The sequence below is a fragment of the Astatotilapia calliptera genome, chromosome 18, assembly GCF_964374335.1.
Source record: "Astatotilapia calliptera chromosome 18, fAstCal68.1, whole genome shotgun sequence".
In the NCBI taxonomy this organism is placed as follows: Eukaryota; Metazoa; Chordata; class Actinopteri; order Cichliformes; family Cichlidae; genus Astatotilapia; species Astatotilapia calliptera.
Genome location: NC_137439.1, coordinates 36,337,094 through 36,358,513, shown reverse-complemented (window position 1 = coordinate 36,358,513; position 21,420 = coordinate 36,337,094). Strand labels below are relative to the sequence as shown.

The following is a 21,420-nucleotide window of genomic DNA, read 5'->3' as shown; positions in this document are numbered from 1 at the left end:
CACAATTAGTTTTAAAGTTTTCTGAGATTGTTGGTGCAAAGTTTTTAACTGACTCGATAAATCTATCACAATCATTGATATTACAATTTGATTTGTATATATCTTTGTAGAATGAACCAACATGTTTTGAGATATCTAAATAATTAGTGGTTATGTTATTATCAATCTTAAGAGCAGATATATTGTTTCTTCTTTGGTTTCGTTTCTCAAGAGCAAAAAAGTAACTAGAATTTCTTTCACCTAGTTCTAGCCATTTTGCTTTGGACCTTATAAAAGCCCCTTTAGCCATATTAATATATCCATTATCTATTTCTTCCTTTTCAATTTAATTTCTTCATCATCTGATAGAGCATCTTTCTTCATTAATATGTTTAATTCCTTCATAATACTGATTTCTTTAGTGTCATTTCTTTTTTTAATTTCTTTGCTTCGCCTTATTGCCGCTTTCCTTACCTTGAATTTGAAAAATTCCCATTTTAGTGTGTGATTCATATTGGTAAACCCCCGAATATCTGTTCTGCCGTTTTTTCCACTATACTACAAAATGTATCATCATTCAATAAATTATTATTTAGCTTCCAAAAACCACGTAGTTTACTTTGACTTTGTTTATTGCCAACTAAGAGAATTGTGATGAATTTGTGATCAGTTAATGGAGCAAAATCATGAGAAGATTCTGAAACAAAATGTAAACACGAAGAAGATATTAACCACAAATCAATTCTGGATTGTAGAGATCTATTTGCATTGCTCCAGGTAAACTCTTTTGTATCAGAGTTGAAGAATCTCCATACATCTATAACTGCAAGTTGTTCACAGAAAAATGCAGTGCTTTTAAATTTTGAGTGTTGAGATGTTCTTATTGGTACTCTATCTATAAGATCGTCTGGAGCATCATTATAATCTCCTCCAAGAATCATGTGGGCTCCCTTATATTTTGATTTTAAAAAAATCAAGTTTCTCAGATAATTGTATGCACATAGATTTGGCCTGAGTTGTGTTATTATGACTGTATAAATTACAGACTATAAAGAAGGTGTTGTCCAATTTGAAAACCAGAATAATCCATCTGCCTTCATCTGAAGACAACGATTCAATAATATTACCTTTAAAGTTGTTAAGGAGAATGGCTACGCCTGCCGAATGTTGAGAGGCGTGGCAAAAATAACACTGATCACCCCACTGTGCTTTCCAGAATTTTACATCATTATCACTCGAATGAGTTTCTTGTAGAAAAATCAAATCAGCATTTTTTCGTCTACAGAAAATGAAAATTGACTTTCTTTTGGTACTGTCGCGAATACCTCTAACATTAAGGGATAGTATTTTTAAGGAACTGAAATGTAAGTCTGTCATAAGAGAAGAAGGGAATGAATAAAGTGAACTGGATGTCTGTAAAATTAACTAGAAATTTATAAGGTGCTAAGGTATAAACACCTAAAGAAGATACTCTCAAACAGGAAAACTAAATGTTGAGTACCTAAGTAAAAGTCTTCAGACTCTATTTCGTTTTTCCCCATTGAAGTGACCCAAATACTTTCAGCAAATTAACATTTATACACCAAGAAAGTAGGATGTTTAACTACTCACACTGTAAAACATAAGCAAGTCCAAACATAACCATAATAATGTTTGCCAAGTATTGGTACAACTAACTTGGAGGTATGAAAGTTTTATAGAAGATTTAAAGAGGATATTATTGGTTGTAAACATATTACCTAATGAACCTGAGGTATTTCAAGCAAAACAAAACAAACAAAAGATACAATATACAAGTGCCTCAAATGATTCAATATTGAACAGTAACATTGGGAGCCTGAGGTAGTTGAAATACCTGTTAATGTTACGTAACTTACAGAGTGAACTTAAAGTATTTCAGTCATCTTGCTGATCTTTTAATAACCTCTTATTTATGCGCTGTGTCTTACACAGGACCAATCCATTTGGTCTTCTTTCCCTCGTCACGGGCCACAGTTTATTTCTACACTGTCTCTCCATGTAGGTGAGATCTTCAGCCAACCTGAGATTCTCAGGAAACTCGCTATTGGCTGTCCTAAGAGTCGCTAAATGACGTCATCGCCTAATTTGCATAATCGGTCATGCTAATGTAATTGTAACCTACGTTGTTGGAGAGAGAAATAACATCGTGGAAGAGACATAAAGTGAGTAAAAACGTCCTAAATGCATTTAGAGTTTATTTAGAACTACAAATTAAATTTATTTTAGCAATTATTGTTTTTTTTAATGTCACAATTCCAACCCTGCTCCTTTACCCGGGCTTGGACCGGCAAGTGACCCGAAATAGGCACTCTGGTGGAGTTACTGTGTGTGTGTGTTTATAAGTAGTTTTAAACCTTGTGATCCACAAAACAGCATAAGAGTAAAAGAACTGACTGCGTTACAGCACCCGCTGCTTGTTGAGAGTAAAAGCGATACGAGCTTTCACGAGTTTAAAAAAAAAAAAGTCGCTAAAGGGTCTGAAAATTCGCTAAATATAGCGACAAAGTCGCTACGTTGGCAACACTGGCAGTGACACCGATACCGATACTTTGACCTTTCACGTGCAGCGGAGAGAGGTTGGGAAGAATCTGCAAACTAAACGCTGGGATTGGTACAGCAATAAGAAAACACACTTTTCATTCATGTTTTGGGTTTTTGGAGCTGTGCTCGTCTCTGACGTGTGTTTAAATGTGTTTGAGGCTTATAGATAACATAGATGCGACAGCACAGGTTCAGCCATTTCTCACAGTGCATAAACACCAATGAATTTAACATTAATCGGTGCGCTACATACTCAACTTAGAGGCTACAAACAAAGGATCGATCATAGTATAGATGCCAGCGCTAGTATCAATACTGTGGATATCATTTAAATCTCTCAACAGTTGCAACTCCCTGTGACTGCTGACCTGGGTTTGTATTGGAGACTGCACAGTTGTTTAATCCTTTGTCCACTCATCCCACATTTTGATTCATATTATGAATATTCAAATATCAATACGCTTTTTTAGAGCCTGTCATTTATCCAGTGGCTGTGACGAAAACAGAGAAAGCTGCCATTATGGGTTAAGTCCAGGTGTCACTGAGCTGTCTTCAGGACACTCAAAAAGCCCACTCCATGAAAAGTAAGTGTCTGCCATCCATCCATGCAGTTACTTCAACTCATTCTACCGATTCAGGCCTTATTCCAGGTGAATGTCGGGATCCAGCCTGTACAGACCGTCAGCCTGTGGCAACCCTGACAATCAGCTGATTCTTAGTAACCTCAGCTAATATGTTGATGAAGCTGTGCATCATTTTACCTTTAAACTCTAGGGCTGGGCCCAAATTTGGCTCTTTTCACTTTATGCGGTCTTGCCAGCATTTATCAATCTTCAGCCGGCCATATGACCCTTTCAGGGCTGAAAAACACCTTTGACCCATGAGAGCCCAGACTGTCAGGAAAACTATGGTAGAGTTAATGTTGAAACTTTAACAGGGTGTGGGTTCATATGGGTCAAACCATTGAAATCTGTAACCATCCATCCATCCATCTTCATCCGCTTTATCCGAAATCTGTAAATCTGTAACCACATCAGTAAAACACCAATAGTGACGTTTCTCTGAGCGTTCTTGTTTTGGGAGAAAATGACAACACCTCCCCCTGCTGGTTAAAAGCATTTACTGCAGGGGGCAGGAGCGCATTTGTAATTTGAACCACCCTAAAGCCTCTGTGTATCCTAGATGGGCAGAACTACAATAGTAGTACTCTGTGAAACAACCAGTAAATAAAAGTAGAGAGAATGTGATCAAAATAAAAGATTAAAATGAACATAAACACATGAAACATGGAACAGAGTGAACTGAAAGAACAAAAGATCATTTTAATGTTACTGAAGATTTATTTTTTCACTCATTTACTCAGATGTTGTTCATATATAAATGTATTTACAGAAAATGACGCATAAAGCAAAGTGTCTTTACTTTCCTAATAACAAACATGGCATTTCTAACAAAGCTCTGGAACTTATTTAAACCTATATATCTGTATATACACCTTATTGAATTCATATTCAGTAGTTTGGAGGTTTGTCTTTGACCACTATCTTTATTTGTTTAGACGTGCTAGCTAGCTCTGGCAGGGTCACTGATTAAACTAAATACAGGGGAACAGCTTGTAGTTATTATTACTACTATTACTGTAATCATTGGTAGTAGTATTTCATAATAATTTTGACTGCTATATCAAAAGTATTTCTCATTCTGTCATTATCTTTCCCCCACATTAGAAAAGAACACACTCATGATATTGAGTGATGGAGCTATTTTGATCATCTCCTTTAGCTTTGCTATGGCTGCCCATGTGTTTTTACCCTGGGTGTCTAAGTATCGGGTGGACATATCATTACAGCCTGAAACTGTCGGGGGCATTTGCACTTCATCCACTGTCCAGTTGACATGGAGTTTCTCAGTGCTCAGTTCTTTATTGTTCTTTATAAATCCTGTAATATGAACTATCAATACAGCAGGTAAAATGAGTTTTGAACAAGTCACCAACTTTCGAAGCAAATCTATTTCCAAAGGTGCTATTGATGTGAAATTTTCACCACGTGTCAGTAACAACCCATCCAATCCACACATGAAAATCCCAAATCACAGGCAAGTACATTTAAAGTTTGCTTAACAACATTTAGACAAGCCTGTGAAACACTGGGAGAGTAGAGTCTGGTCACATGAGACCAAAGCTGAACTCTTTGGATGCCAGAATACACCCCATGTTTGGAGGTGAAAAGCAGTGCACATCACCCCAAAAACACCAAACCAACAGGTGGGAACATCGTGACGTGGGGCTGTTTTTCAGCATACAGCACTGTGATTCAGATAATTAAAGGATGAGTGGAAAAATGTCCTGAGAGTCTTGATAAAAACCTGCTGCCACCTACCAGGATGATGAAGATGAAACGAGGGGACAGTGATGCCAAACACAGCCAACAAACTCGGTTAGTTTCAGAGAGACAAACCAAAGCTGCTAGAATGACCCGGAACCTTCTGGGCTGTGTGGCAGCACGGGTAAAATCACACCTGTCACTGTGACTAGTTTCTGCATACAGCAGGCGTATTGAAGCCAACAAACGCTTTTGTACGACGTATTGAATCCATTTCAGTAAACATGTTCATTCCCTCCATGAATCGCTACCTTATTGTGGTGGAGGGGTTTGTGTGTTCCAGGGATCCCAGGGCTATGTCGTCTGGGGGCTTCTGCCCCGTCAGGGTCTCCCATGGCAAATTGGTCCTAGTGAGGGACCAGACAAAGAGCGATTCAGAAGACCCCTATGAGTAGGACACCAAGGGAACAGTTCACCCTGCCCAGGGTAGGGTTACCGGGGCCCCGCCCATGAGCCAGGCCTGGGGAGAGTCCCCGAGGGCAAGCGTCTGGGGGCCGGACCTTAGTCCATGGAGGAATAGCCCGAAAAAGGGGACATGGGTCTCCTGCAGGCCCACCACCCCCAGGAGGCGCTATAGTGGTTGGGTGCATTGTGTGCCGAGCAGCAGCCAGGAACAGAGACCCTGGCAGACCAAACCCCGGCTACCAAGACTAGCAACTGGGACATGAAATTTCACCTCACTTTTGGGGAAGGAGCCTGAGTTAGTGCTTGAGGTTGAGAGGTACCGGCTAGAAAACGTCGGGCTCACCTCAGTGCTCGGGTTGGGGAACGGGTTCTTACTGTCATTTGCGCTTATGCGCCGAGTGGCACCTCAGAGTACCCAGACTTCTTGGAGTCCCTGGGCAAGGTGCTGGAAGGTGCTCCACCTGGGGACTCTGTTGTCCAACTGTGAGACTTCAGTGCTCATGTGGGCAATGACAGTGAGAACTGGAGGGGCGTGATTGGGAGGAAAGGCCTCTCAGATCTGACCCCAAGCTGTGTTTTGTTATTGGACTTCTGTGCAAACAACAGTTTGGCCATAACAAACACCTTGTTCGAACATAAGAGCGTCCATAAGTGCACATGAAACCAGGACGCTCTAGGCCGTAGGTCGATGATCGATTTTGTAATCGTATCACCGGACCTGCGGCCATATGTTCTGGACACTCGGGTAAAGAGAGGGGCTGAGCTGTCAACTGATCACCATCTGGTGGTGAGTTGGATCAGGTGGCGGGGGAGGATGCTGGAAAGACCTGGCGCCTAAACGTGTAATGAGGGTGCACTGGAAACGCCTGGCAGAGGCCCCAGTCCATGAGATCTTCAACGCACACCTCCGGCAGAGATTCAACAACAGGGAGACGGACATTGAGTCCGAATGGACCATATTCAGCATCTCCATTGCTGAAGCCGCTGCACTGAGCTGCGGCTGCAAGGTGGTTGGTGCCTGTCATGGTGGTAATCCCTGAACCAAATGGTGGACACCAGAGGTGAGGGAGTCACCAGGCTGAAGAAGGAGTCTTATCAGGCTTGTTGGCACGCCTCTACAATGTTGTGTGCAGCTCAGGGGCAGTACCTCTGGATTGGCAGACCGGGGTGGTGGTTCCTATCTTTAAGAAAGGTGACCGAGTGGGTGTTCCAACTACAGGGGGATCACACACCTCAGCCTCCCTGGGAAAGTTTGTGCCAGAGTGCTGGAAAGGAGAGTTCGTCCGCTAGTCGAACCTCGGATACAGGAGGAACAATGCGGTTTTCGTCCTGGTCGTGGAACACTGGACCAGCTCTTTATCCTCTCGAGGATGCTTGAGGGTGCATGGGAGTTTGCCCAACCAGTCTACATGTGTTTGTGGACTTGGAGAAGGCATTCGACCGTGTCCCTCGGGGTGTCCTGTGGGAGGTGCTGCGGGAGTATGGGCTGTCTGGCCCATTGCGACGGGACATTTGATCTGGGGAGAGGGAGGTCTGGGCTTCTCTGCTTAGGCTGCTGGCCCCGTGACCCGGTCCCAGATAAGCGGAAGAAGATGGATGGATGTTCAATACTTGTTCCCTGTGTCATTTCTCGTTATTGCACATAATTTATGGATATCTATGGTTTGATTTCTTTGCATGTGTGGATTGGATGGATTGTTACTGACATGTGGTGATAATTTCATGTTGATAGTGCCTTTAGAAATCAAATCAGAAATCTTTGCAACCATTGTAGCTCATTTCTAAAAATAACTTAAACTAACATCAATGCCTGGTTACATCTCAGCTGGATTACTGTAACTCGCTGTATCTTAACCTGCCGACACAATCTAAACTTAGATTTGGTCTGTGGCCGTGTGGTGGTTCTGTTTCAGCCAGGAAGGCTCAGGGGTGAAGGAGACTGAAATGTGAGGAAGAAAAAGATCTGCAGTCAGAAACAAGTTACAGCTTTAGCTCATTTTACTGAAAAACGTGTAACAGGAGTTGGTGAACCAGGTGCCCCTGTAGCATTACGCTACTACTGTACATACAAGACAACACTCACAGATCAGTCTTTGATTATACAATGCTTCTAATGAGTATGTTCATCCATATATAATGTAAAACCAAATGGTTCTGGGTCACAATGCAAATTAAAAGTGTTTACAGTTGTAAAAAAACAAACAAAAACCCACACTTGTTTTGGTAGTTGGGGATGAGCCCGATTAGGGCTTTATTCCTGTGTAAATCTTATTTCATCCATATGGTCTCCAAGATAGTTCGAGCCAACCTTCTTCATGTGCCACATTTAGAAGGTTAGTGTCTCAGATCACTCCACATTTTAACCAATCACACCAAAAAATGCACGTTTTTGGTGTAAAAATACATTCAAATGTGTAAAACAAATCATGTCCCTCGATCTTTGTCCTGTGCAATGTTCCATGCTGCGGACCCATTGGTGTGGAGATTCTTGGAGGATGATAATGGATCTAACAGAACCGGCCAGTAAGGGTTCCACGCAGACTGGAGTGTTACCAAACTGTTGAAAGGCTTTGAGAAAAATAAGATCCCGCTGCTTGAAGAATAAATGCCTCAGAGAAAACTCAGAGCTGCTGCAGGAAAATGAGTTTGCAAAAGTTCATTCATAAAAACCCTGTTTACCTGTTACTGCAGCTAAAAAGACACCTGGGAGTGACGAGCCGTGCTGCTTCCTCTACAGAAATCTTCATGCGTTTCATTCAAGGAGTATTACAACTTAGCATCCAATCACAATCCATTCTGTTGAAAGTGTTGCTCTTGACAGAATCCTCTGTGCTGGTCTAATGCTGGGTCCAGATGACATACAGTGTGACCTGAAACACACAAACCTCGATCCTTCGCTGGCAGCACAGGGGGATTAGACAGATAAAACCTGGGCATGGCATCTGTGTCAGAAAAATTAAGCTAAAGCAGAAGTGCTTAAAAACTTGCATTCTATTTTAGGCCACCAGATGGCGATAGCTGTGGTTGCAAAAAGCCTCCCAGAGCTGGGAAAGTGGCGGCCTCCACCTCTGCACACACCTTCATACCCAGTTTATGATCTCATTCACTGCTTTTGGGTCAAATGTAATAAAAAAAAAAAATTTAGTTTGCAAATCTTGGTCATACTACGTTTCAAAGTGTGTTATCATTGGCTGATGACAATCAGAACCCCCCAGCCCCGCCTCAGGTTTTTTGCAAACCAATGGCCCAGGAAAAGTGAGAAACTCCTGGCTCAAAGGGTGACATCACTGTAGCTACATCCACAGTAAACATTTTCCTGATGAGTTCATGGTCCCAGTGGCTAGTTTCACACACTGACGAATACAAAACGAGATTCATTTTTTCATCACGGTCTCCATTAGAATCCAGGAGGAAGATAAATCCAGGCATGTCTTACTGTGTGACTTATAAGTCACTACTGTCTGAGTGTGCATCACCCCTCGGTCCATGTGACATCTGGCTGCTAAGCTAATGACCTTTAGCCCAGTTATGGACCTCCCCCAGGTGGGACAAGAGGATAAGGAAATGGGTGAATGGGGAAGTGATGCTTCACTAACTGTAGAGGTTACATGCTTCTGTTATGTACAGTATATGGTCAAAGAACACACCTAACACAACATAGCTCTTGGCCAAGATGATGGAAAATACCTGACAGAGTGACCAGCTAATATTGTGTAGACAACCTCATTTTCCTGCCCAGGAGAAAACCAACAGAATCTCAAGTCTTTGACCTTTGATCTCCTTTTACTGACATGTTGTTCAGAGTCAGCTGTCCAGTGTGAAATGTTGGGAAATCACCGAGGGTTCAGACATTCTCCAAAACAGCAGATTCCACTGTTCTAGGCTATCGACTCTCCCACTTGGTGAGGTATGAAATATTAACACAGGTCTCTATACAACGTTTTATTTGAACCGTGAAACATATCAAATGTATAATGTCATCCAAAACATTTTGACCAAAATTAACATTTAAATTTCAACATGGATTAAAATATGTGAACAAAAAAAGGGGAAAATCACAAACTAGATCAAACATTCGATTTGGCTTTTGGTGGCACGCTTCTGACAATCCCAACATCATAGTGAAGTGTGGCCCAGGCCTACACTCTACTGCCGGGCAGCTTCATCAGGGTGGAGGGCGTCACCTGTCTGTCATAACATCAAACATTTTTAAAGTCTCACAGGCTTATAAAAACGGAGTGTAAAATAAAGCTACAGCCAAGTCAGCCTGCAGCTGAAATCATGAAGCAACTGATGCATTCAATGTAAATACATGAAAAGAAGCCCAACTTAGACTTTCTGCATCACAACATGTTATTTGGTCCTGGACTTGGATGCACAACAGGAGGCAAACAGACGGAAAGGGCACGCGGGGTGATGGGGGGCTGCGCGCAGTCGGGGCTCCGCAGCTGCTCGTGAGTTAGCATGTTAAGGTGCAAGTGTGCTCACAATATCCTGAGTACAAAATCTTCATCACATTGCGTCTCCCACTCTCCTGCCAATGTGAAACACACTGTTCACAATGCATCGATGGCTTCACTGTATTTTAATCTGTGTGTCAATGTGAAACCTGAGGAGCTACAAAGTAACAGTACGAACACGGGACTGACTCGTCTTTGGGTGGAGCGACTGTGTCGGACGAACATGTGCTGCTCTCTGATGGTTACCCGAGGACGACCCTGTCACGCTCAGTGCGTCTGTGACGGACATGAACCCTGAGCTCGAGCTACAGTCGGCAAATGCTTGGAAACGTATCAGGAAACGAGGTTTTCAAAGGGTCGCTGTGGGAATGTTAGAGTGCACGAATGTGTGCGTGAGGAATGAGCAGACGAGCTCCCGGAGCGCTCGCTGAAACTGAAAGCAGACACAGGATGTAGGGAAACGCACCGTCAGGTCGGTTTGACTCCACATTTATAGAGCCAGTATGAACACTGTTACATACTCAAACCTGCCAGAGCTCCATGTTGTAGTTGGGAAACAGAAGCATCATATCCTGGTCCAATCCTGGACTGTCAGCTACACGGAGGCATTTTAAAAGTGATGCAGTAAAATCAGTCAGTCGGGCTGAAGCATTACACCTCCTGTCACAAGCTAACAGCTAGCACAGCCATGGTCTCTGCAGATCATTTTTACTGTTTCATTTCATAAAAAGTGACCATGTGGTGACAGCCCGTCAGCCTCACGGCACGGTCGGGTCAGGTGACCATCAGGTCACCAGCAGCTGGTTGGTGAACCTGGTCACAGGTATGTAGTGCTTGTTAGTCTGCAGTTTGCATGGAAGATGCTGACGTGTCTGCACACACCTGTTGGCCACGCCCCCTGCAGAACTGATAATGTGAAAAGTGCGACTGGAAACACAACGTTCACCTTCAGAGTAATAGCTGCACCTTAAATGTGTTGAGGCGCAGCTTTTACTTTGAAGGAAAAAGTTCTCCAATTCCAGACGGGACACACTTCCCACAGCTCGGAGGTAATTAGAAAACTGCTAAGTCAGCATATTCCAGGCAAACTGCGAGCAACCCTGGCAATCACAGGGAAGTCACGTAGCAACATGACAGCTAACAGGAAGCACTCACCGACCAATCAGGGAGCACGCTCTGTTTTTTAATCTGGTGACTGGAAGTGGAATCATGTTTAATGTGGTGGACAAATCTCAGACAGCGTATGATGGTGATCATAAATGATAATTAGCATCAGACGTACAAACTTTTATATACTATGGAATCTATTTGTCTTTATTTTAGCTCAATAATAAGGAAAAAACAAACTATGGGAATGTTGTTATCCGACGATAGCCTAACGCTAACGTGCTTCTTATTTCAGCTGAGAAATAAACTGAGGATCCAAATCAGAACTTCCCAAATGTAAAACATTAAGACGCAAACATGTATTTGGATGCATTGTGAGGATTGAAAGAGCCTCAGTCTGTACGGAGGCAAATACAGCAGAACAGAAACATCACAACGAGGCTCCGCAGAGAAAAGTAAAAAAGTGCACACAAGTCTTAGGCCATCACACGCCAGGACTTCCAAATGCATGCACACAACATTAAAACTAAGTACATAAAACGAACCGCCGCCTCATGAAAGCACAGACAGCAACACTTTGTCGAAGCTGTCGTCAGACGCGATCTCATCCAAGCACGAAGCAAAAGGGAGCTGACGACTTTTGGAACGTGAAGAGCAACGTTTAGGAAAGCCTTTCCTCCAGTGTTGTCCCGTCTCTAAGAAACATCATCAGGCAGAAACGAGCAGTGAAAACAGACCGATGTGTGCGACCTGTTGATGATGGCGCACAAACCAGGAATCGCTCCCCTGCTGCAGGAAGGTCAAAAAGGCAACAACTAAGACTGTTCCTTCTTAAGACTCACAGCTTCGTGCTGCACACACTTTGTTTCAGAGCAGCATTTCTTGCTGTCAAGCTTCAGCCCAGTCACGCCCAAGTTAGCATACACGTAGCCAAGCAGGTTTCAGTACACCACCTGCTGACAGACAGACACTGATGACAGACAGGTGACCTCTGCCTTCGTCTCCACCCTCATATTTCAGTGAACCAGCCCAAAGACGACATGTTGCACAAACCAACTGTTTCTACTCAAACAGTCTTCAGGTTTTCAAATCACGATTTCAGGGGACAACACAAGTTTGTTCAAACCCGACGAGGTGGCAGATCTACACCTATACGAATAATGTGATGTACATTCAAACCATTTCCCGGGGCGGGTGAGTGGGAACTACGACAGGATGATGGTCGTTCTCCACAGCTGAACAGCCGGCAGCACTACACAGTGTGTTTCCTGTGTGGCACTCACTAAATATTTCCACACACACTGAACTTTGGTCCGTGGTACATTTACAACAACAGGTACAAAGAAAAAGCCACGTTTCTGTCTCCTTATAGTGAATAATGGCTGAGCGTTGCACGTCCACCAACGATGAAACACTAAAATCACCGTCCGTGTGTCGAGACATGATGGGCCTCCATCTCACGCTCCTACAAAGTGCATGTTTCTAAAGCATGTAAGGTGCAGGTAGGCAGCTCTGTGATGACTGAGTGATCAAGCTGAACAGCACGGGGACGCCACAGTTACCAGATGTCCATCAGCACCGTCTGCTGAGGAGGACTCGTTTTAACCCCTGTGGTGTTTTTGCTTTCCTTCCGAGGGGCAAAGTACAGGGTGGTTCCTAATTTCTGCAGCTACTACATAACCTACTACAGGCCTCTGCCCAGTCGTTTCCAGGATGCTGGGAGCGGGGGATGCTGATGGCCAAAGGACAGCAACAGGCTTAAACTGTTGGCCTCTCCCTGTATGGGAGTGGTGTGGCACTGAGACGGCACTGGGAAATGGAAAATGTCACTGGTGTTTCACTCGTGCTATGCTGAGGCTTCGAGAAGAGCCCGAGCAGCGGTGGAGGAGTGGGTGTAGTTTAAGAATCCACCTCTGGGAGGCTGCCTGGGTAAAGTAGAGTTTAAGTGATAAGCCCACCATCGGGGAGTGTTGACAGCAGGTTGGACACGTAGCTGGGTTGTTTGTTTAAGAGGTCAGAGTTCATCCGTCCGAGCAGTCCTGAACCCAAGCAGAGAAAAACAAGATGACGTAGGTACGAGCTTCAAACTCATCCCTGGTTGGGAGCTCAACGCCCACTCTCTGGGTAAATCCTCAGTTAGGAGGTGGAGTTTCCTCCTTTGAATAAATTCTGGACCCAGGCGAGGGGCGTGGCCTGATGTCAGGAGTCATCATCCGTGTCCTCTATCAGAACCTTGGTGTCACGAGTCTTGGACCTAAAAGGAGAAACAGGAAGGAAGCTCTTAAAGTGGGAACTCAAGTCCACGACTGATCACTGAGCTAATGTCGTCTGTCTCAGGCGTGTTCGCACAGCCGTGGCTGCGACACGCGTGTCGGAGCCACGGCCCTTTGAACACGCAGCCGTGTGTCGTGTGGCTTCAACACTGCTTTCACATCTTCCTTGTGTAATATGTTTATACTGGATATGTATGCACTGGGATCTACACTGTGTAAATTAGGTGGCATCAAACATACTGTCTATACAATCAGGCTGCAGGAGGCCCGTGGATCACCAGCGTCACTCAGTTCTCACTTTAGCTGCCACAGACACATGTGGCGGTGCCTCTGCACACTGAGGCGCCGCCACATGTGTCTGTGATGTTCCTCTGCAATCACAGAATGACTGAATGCTTTAAACCTGAGACAAACACAAGATTTTACCTCTAAACATCCAATCATCTGTTTTCTGAGTCAGCGGTTTACGTGTGAACATAATAACCAGAGGTCTTCACAGGTTATCAGGCTGTGGTTTTACCATGAAACAGATTGCTATGCAAGTAAACAACTACCTGAGATAGCTAACCTTTGCAGGACCACGAGCTAACCCCCCCACAGATCACTGCGCTGACTGTATCTATAATAAATGACGTTGCAGTTTCTCTGTTTTGCATGAAGCTACATTGTTCTACGTGGGGTCGACGGCCTTCTGTGCACGCTGATGAAACATGCGTCTCCTCTGCCGTGACTGAGGGGCCCACGCCTGCACTCAGCAGGACAGACAGACGGGGAAAAGACTTACTGCGAGGCCAGGCGTGGCCTGCGCAGGCTCATACTGTAGCTCCTCTTCCAGCTCTTCTTGCCCTGTCGGTTTCTCACGCCATCCTCCTGGTCCATCATCTGCTCCAGGAGGGTCTGGTCGTCGGCGTTGAGCGGAGCCACGCTGATGTCTCTGACGGCTCTGAATTCACCACAGTTGTTCAGATGTTCGTTCTCCAAGCGGAAGAAGTTCCACACAAAGCGCCTACAAGGATCACACATTAACCCGTTACTGAGTTTCTGTTACTTTATCACTTCCTGATCTAGGCCCTGCAGATACACAAAGTTAGGAATGAACTATGAGAAAAACCAAAGGGATGAATAAAGAAAAAAGACTCTGTGTACCGAAAGACCTCCAGCGGGGCCAGGACTGTAGCAAAGATGTCAGAGATGCCGTCAAACGTGACGAGCGTGGTGACGGTGACCGTTAAGATCCATCCGAAGCGTAACAGCACGTCCTCTACTATGGCGCTGTAGTAATAGGCCTGCAGGAGGACGCACAACAGAGCACGCGCTTCACATTCATGCTGTGTGACTACATAACAACACGTGCTGCTGTTGATTTGTGGATGACAGGGTTAGCAGCAGCAAGCCTGCTTAGTTCAGCCTGAAGTCCTGACATTTGGACACCGACTTTTGTAAAGTGGCCACAGGAGGAGCTGCAGCTTCTTTGTGTGGTGTAATACCTTGTGTGGATAGACTATCTCCTCTCTCAGGAAGGTGTTCTCTCCCGCGTTGCGGTCAAACAGTCCCCAGTCCATCTTCAGATCCCAGACCAGAGTGTAACACGAGCTCAGCGCCAAACAGCCAATATACAGATAGAAGAAGATCTGGGCCTCCGAGCCTGCGTCTGTGGGCGGGACATCAGAGTGTTCTCCAGTTACAGCCTGCCATTAGAGCTCCATCCCATAATAACAACACAGAGGAGAGAATGAGCTCAGGATGGCATTGCCTTATAACACGGCATCTGTCAGCCTACCTTTGTGTGTGCTGTAGAGGGCGGAGAAGGTAACAGCGAAGAAGGTGGTGGAATATTTGCCAGCATTAACCAGATGAGGGAAGGCCCGCTTGGTGTCACGGTAACGGCGCAGACACTGGACGAATCGGAACCACGCAGGAAGACACTTGATCACCGCCCGAACGCCATACGAGTACGAGTTGCACACATCGTTACCTGAAGAGGACGACATTTAGCCACCGGTTTGCTCCGACACGTGCGCGTGAGCAGCGAGCATCTCGGAGCCTCACCTCTGCTGATGAGCCCGTTGTGTTTGGTCCAGTCCAGCTCAAAGCTGTAGAAACAGATCATGTACTCCAGGTCCATCAGCACCACCACCAGAGAGTTGAGCTGGTCAGCCAGCCAGAAGTCTGCAAAGCCAACGCGGTGAAACGGAGCCGTCACCACTCGAAACTGCGGAGGAAGACGTCACAGGAAGAGCCCTCTTCAGAATAAAAGCTTAACCACACAAAAGGTATGATGTAAAGACTCTGGTCAGGGCCATTACCAGAAGTTTGAGCAGCCAGAAGCGTGACTTGTAGTAGCAGGTCTTGAAGGGGTTGATGAGGAAAAGGAAGAAGAGCCCATAGAGAGCCAGAGGGTTGGCCTGCATCGGCACCAGGATCTTGTCGCTGAAGAGACAGGACAGCAGGCTTACGCACCACAGCACCCCCAGCAGACCTGCAATCTGCACACACAATGACTCAGTCAGCATCCTCTCCCCGTGGAGGGGGCCACGGCCCACAGATCGTTAAATCATCTCTATGAGAACACGACTTCTTTCTTTGGTTCAATCTGACCTCTGACCTCAAACAGATGCTGATGGGACAGGTTGTTTCTGGGGTTCAGTTCAAATATGAGCACATGGTTGACGCCTGCTTGCCTCCAGCCGTAAGTGTTGATGCCTACAAGACAAAAGAGTTGTTTTTTTAACTTCCTGTCTCTGATATGAGTTGATGACTAACTCGACTCCAAACTTGGCACATAAGCTACAGTGTGAGAGTGTCTGTGTGTCCATACCTAACAGGAAGAGGAATTCTATTAACAGGAAGCCTCCTCTGTAGATTCGGACCATAGGCCAAACATCAGAACGATCTGTCCCCACAGCTACTAATGACAAAGACCAATCAGGAGACAGCACCATCAATACCGAGCAAAACTGCACAGAGCAAAAACAAAGTGCCTGATGTGAGGAGTCTGCAGCATGTCTGCAAACAGACTTTTGTTTATCTGCACAACAACAAGTGGAAACCAACATTCATGATGGTTCTACTGGAGGATGGGACGGCACGTCAGTCATTTGTTTCCTGTGGATACTGTTACAAGTCAACCTAAAACCCCCAAAACACAACTAAACAATCACAACAACACAAGTGAATACAAAGAAAGGCCAATCATCTCTCTGCTCGTCCTTCTTCTGCTCCCGTTGTTGTGCAGATTTAAGATGCTTATCAGAGGTGGAAGTGTGCTGCTCACTCATAATTACGACCTCCTGCCTGTTCCTGTGGAAATCATGAAATCTTTGTTTCTGATGTCAGCAGGAAGGAGCCTGAGCCTGGTCCTACTGCAGGTTTCCTTCCACTGTCACTCGTCACATGACTGTTGGGTTTTCTCTGCATGTGTCATTGTGGGGTCTACCTTACAATGTGCAGCACCCTGAGGCGCCTGTTAGGGTGCTGCATAAACAACACTGGTCTTTCCCTCCACAACTTTACACACTACTGTTCCTCACATTCACAGAAATGTATTACTGGTGAGTTACTGTGGTGTATACTTTAGTCTCTCTCTTCATTCTCACCTGATGCCTTAATAATACGACTGTAGTAACACTAACTTTACAGACCGCTGTAGTGCTGTCACGCTTGCTCCATCTTTCTCACCTCCCACCAGGATGCTGATATTCCAGAATCATTTATTTCTCCCTTCTCTCACAAAAGTCTCCTTTTTCCTGTGGCGTAATAAAGTATTATTATTATTATAGAAATAATAATAATAATAATAATGGACTCTGGACTTTCTACTATAGGAGACAAAAACTGGACGGGTATGTCAGTTAAATCCAAAGAGTCGTGCTGACAGGTTTCTTTCTTTATCGTGTAGAAAAACAGTTCAATATGTGACGTCTTCACACTGACAGTAGGGGGCGCGTCACTGGTCCGTGGGCTGTTTGTGGCCCACAGTGTGACAGCCCTGAGCCAAAGCATTACAGTTTTTTCTGAATGCTTAAACCCTAACTGTGATTCCTGTAGCACAATCTCTAAAACTATTCAGATTTATAGCAAAACCACTCACTGAGTTTGCAAAACTAAAAGCACAAAAACTGCTTTGCACTCAGTTTGCAATTTTGTAACACACACTTTGCAAAACTGTAGGCACAATTCACTGCACAACACTCAATTACCAAATTTCCAACACACTCCTAGCAAAAGTATGCACATGTATGGCTATCATTAACACTAATCTGCCAACTGTCTGGCACACTTTCACATGTGAAAACTTTTTTAGATAATTAGTTCACTTTGCAATCAGCCTAAGCACTATAATACAGGTAAGCTGTGTGTGCGGAGTACAATGGAGGGAGCAGGAAGAGTGAGAAGTAGAGGAGGCCGAGGAAGAGGACGTGGAGGTGAAGAAGTAGGATGAAGAGGACGACAAGGACAAGGAGGAGCAAGAGGAGGATGAGGAGGGGGGAGAGGAAGATGAGGAGGGAGGAGAGGAAGACGAGGAGGGGGGAGAGGAAGGGTAGGAAGAGTAAGAAATAGAATTGCTGATGACATCAGAGCTACAATAGTGGACCATGTAATCAACCGTGGAATGACCCTGAGGGTAGCTGGCCAACGGGTCCAGCCTAACTCGAGCCGCTACACTGTAGCAAGCATCATAAGGACATCTTGAAATGAGAATCAGTGAGTACAGTCACTTCGCACAAAGATTTGTAGCACTGCCATATGCCAATGAGAAACACACCAATACCATTGATGTAAAAATACTGAAATTGTTACTTTACAGAATTGCTAGATGACCAGATGCTGGGGCAGAGGAAGCATGTTCACTGCAGACTAAGTAACCCATATAGTCATTATGGCGACTGCAAATAATCCTATACTTGGAAATAAACACTTGTGTTTGTTTTGATGTGTTTGAATAAACACCAGTACTTGAAGTTTGGATCCCTCTATGCTTATGGATCTATGACAGAAGTATGAGCTCACACTGACATAGCCTACCTTGTGCACAGAGAAAGCAAAAGCCAGATGTGTTTTGTATTCATACCATCAGTGTGCAGTTGGCGCATTGTGTGCTTAGTAGATGATGGCTTGTGTGTACTGTTTGATACGGAAACACCATTTTTATGAAGGTGTGAAGAGTTAATCTAGCTGTGTTTGCTTTTGCAAGAGAACTACAATGTTTGGATTATTGGGTGACAGGTTTTCTTATTTGTGTGAAGAGTTTTGCAAAATTAGCCAATAGTTACAATAAATGTGCTTAAGCAATCAGAAGAAACTGTAAAGCCGTCTGAAACTTGTCTGGGTTAAAACAGCACCTGTGACACGCGCGTCCCATGACGACCAGAATAACACTTACATATTTCTGGCCTGTCCACAAACACAGTCAGATTCCAGGAAGTATAAACGAGACACTTCAGTGTTACAAAGGTCACTGTGTTTTACCTGTGATGACCACAACGACCAATAAGACGAGGAAGACTCCGCAGTAAAGGCCGACTCTGAAGGTGGTCCAGGCAGGAGCAGGCTGTGGACACACGGACACGGTTACAGCACCTGCACAGCTGTGCAGCGCGACCAGCTCTGCTTCTTCTTTTATTTTCAGTCACAGCAGCTAACAGCAACACTTCGAACATGCAGTACTTTGCTGTTCAGTATTTACAACACCCCCAAAAGACAACAGAAAGAAGGAAAACAAACAAACAACAAACACAAATATTTAAATGCATAAGGGACATTCAGTGTACAGTTAACTATGATGGTGATATAGAGATATTATCCGGTCCTGAGAAGGAACCTGCCAGTGTACATCTCATCTTTGCCAAATGCAAAAACCTGACGAGCTCTGCACGCCACTGTTCACGTGTGGGAGGAGCTTCCTGCTTCATCTTCAAAGCATAGGGCGCCTTGCAATGAGTGAAGCAAAGGCAACAGAAGTGAAGAGTATTTTGGCAGAGTGATGTTTTCAGGCATCATCCCAACGACAGCCGTTAGAGCACGAGGATCACATTTAACGTTTATATCTGTGAAAGGGTGCTAAACACAGACAGTCATAAGGATCGGGGCACATCCACAAAGTATGAACCTGGTGCTGCTTTACATCTGTCACACCGGGCTCAGCTCCTGCAGAGAACTTGGCTAACCTTTCCTTGGAGATATGTAATCAGTGTAGGACCTTGAACTGCAGCTCATGCCTGGCACACAGAAGAAGAGTGAAGCCTCTGGAGAGAAGATCGCCAGAGTCATCCCAGGGTCTCTGCCCCTGTGCTTTAAGGATGCAGAGAGAAGGATCTCTAATAATATCGCGCAGATTCCTTTAATCTCTTATGAATGTTCATATTAATCATTTTATCCAAAGACGTTTCCTCGGGTAGTTCCTGAAATGAAGGAAATCGGCTCTTTACAAAGTGGAGAATTTGTAAATAGTGGAAAATATGTTGCTGAGGATCATTAAACAGCTTCAGGAGCTGCGTGAACGAGGCAACAACCCCAGCTACAAAAAGGTCTTTGCCATTTCTAAGGCCTTTACTTTCCCGTATTTTAAAGTCCATCATGGAGGGTGGGAACATGTGATTTGAGCTGATAGGTGCTTTAATTGGCATTAAGTGTAACCCCAACCTTTTCCTACATTGCAGGCAGATTCTGAGCGTCATGCAGGGTTACACAGGTGCACAGATCTAATGGGAGAGGACTCAACAAAGCTCAGACTCACTTTGGAGCCAAGCTGGAGTCTCTGCAGTAGAACTACTCATCCAGTACAGCAAATATTTGCTGCCCAATAACAAGACTGAAAGTTTGGCCTAGTTCTCTGCATGAAATCTTTCGTGGACTTTTGCCAGTAAAAACAAATGCAGAGATATGCTTAGTCAGTGTTATAAAATACTTATTGGGTAAGTAGCATGGGACACACTGCAAATAAAGGAACTTGGGCCGTATGTTCATTTTGATAGGACTGATGCAGCCAGTTAATGACAGTGGTAAACTGGTCCATCTCTGAAGATCTTGGTACTCTGAGCTGCGCGACAAAGTGTCTTTCATAAAGAGCTTTCATCAATCTTCCTGGCTACAGAGTGGACACAGAGAAGGTCACTTTTATGCAGGTTCAACTTGTAGCCTGAAATATGGCCAAAACATTCAAACCGGCGAGAGCCCGAGGAAGAGAGCATGAAGGCTCTGACATCAGGAGGTCGTCAGCATAGAAGTATTTTGTGCTCCCGGTCAGCTCTGAAGATGCCCTTAATGCAACTGTCAGCTCGCAGTTTAATCACCAACGGTTTGATTGATAAAAAGAAGACGCGATATCCTGGTCTCGTACCACGGAGAAGTGGGAAATAAGAAGACAATAGCGGATTTGTTGTAACACGTGCCTCAGAGGTGAGGAGGAAAGAAACTGAACCCATGAAATGAAATTAGGGCCAAATCCAAATGTATTGAGAGCATAAAACAGATGCACCCGGTCAAATGCTTCCCAGCATCGAGTCATAAGGCAGCTTCAGGGGCTGTTTGTTTAAAACCCCGCGCAGGTTGAAAAAACCACGCCCACCCGTCACTAACCCTCTCTGATCTGGAGAAATTAACAACGAAGCTAACAAGGCAGCCAGTGCTCACAGCAGCTGAGGGGTCATCAACAGAAGTCATCACCATACAAGTACATGATGAAGAAGGCGGCCCCAATCACAAAGACCACGCCTCTCACAGCGCTGAGCTGCAGATAATCATCATTATTCCACAGTGGAAACTCGATGCTCCTGTAAAGGATGTGAGATGGAGACCGAGGCTGGTGTGGCAGCAGAGACGCCACCTGGTCTAAAATAAAGAGATAACTATGGACAAAGAGGAGCATCCCTGGATCGTTGCTGTGACATTTCCACAGAGAGAATTTAGACAGACAATAAAGACTGATATTTGCAGCACGATCGGCATGCTGCACCACAGTTTTACGCACTTTTCTGCAAAGGTTTGTTGTTTGCACAAACTTGAAGTGAGCCATAAAAATCAAAGGCACACAGCTGCAGTGATCAGAACACCAACAATCTACATCTGTGTGTGTGACCTGTGCAGCTCCGAGCGGAGGGACCCTCAGCCTCTTCATGGCCTTCTGCCTGTCTCCGCCCTCCAGCTCCGTGGTGACCAGCGCCTGAAACACAGAGTTTGAAGGTCGGTCATCCCGTCGTTCATTGGAGCGGCATCGCAGCTCCGCAGCTGTGGCCGAGGGGACGTGTCTCA

At 44.9% G+C, this 21,420-nt stretch overlaps 1 protein-coding gene across 2 annotated transcripts in view; it reads right to left on the bottom strand.

Annotated features, from left to right (window-relative positions):
* Nucleotides 1-11,886: 11,886 nt before the first annotated feature.
* LOC113010999 (solute carrier family 53 member 1) overlaps nt 11,887-21,420 on the bottom strand; it is a 37,392-nt gene continuing 27,858 nt past the window's right edge. Inside the window, exons 6-16 of one of the 2 annotated variants that reach the window (XM_026150357.2) lie at nt 21,248-21,331; nt 18,640-18,721; nt 15,989-16,078; nt 15,776-15,873; nt 15,477-15,656; nt 15,220-15,382; nt 14,951-15,145; nt 14,658-14,821; nt 14,317-14,456; nt 13,955-14,176; nt 11,887-13,151 (exon numbers count right to left, since the gene is read on the bottom strand). In XM_026150357.2, the coding sequence (XP_026006142.1) occupies nt 13,097-13,151; nt 13,955-14,176; nt 14,317-14,456; nt 14,658-14,821; nt 14,951-15,145; nt 15,220-15,382; nt 15,477-15,656; nt 15,776-15,873; nt 15,989-16,078; nt 18,640-18,721; nt 21,248-21,331 (1,473 nt within the window). In that variant the 3' untranslated portion in view covers nt 11,887-13,096. The remainder of the gene's footprint in view (nt 13,152-13,954; nt 14,177-14,316; nt 14,457-14,657; nt 14,822-14,950; nt 15,146-15,219; nt 15,383-15,476; nt 15,657-15,775; nt 15,874-15,988; nt 16,079-18,639; nt 18,722-21,247; nt 21,332-21,420) is intronic. The other variant, XM_026150358.2, reaches the window with a different exon arrangement.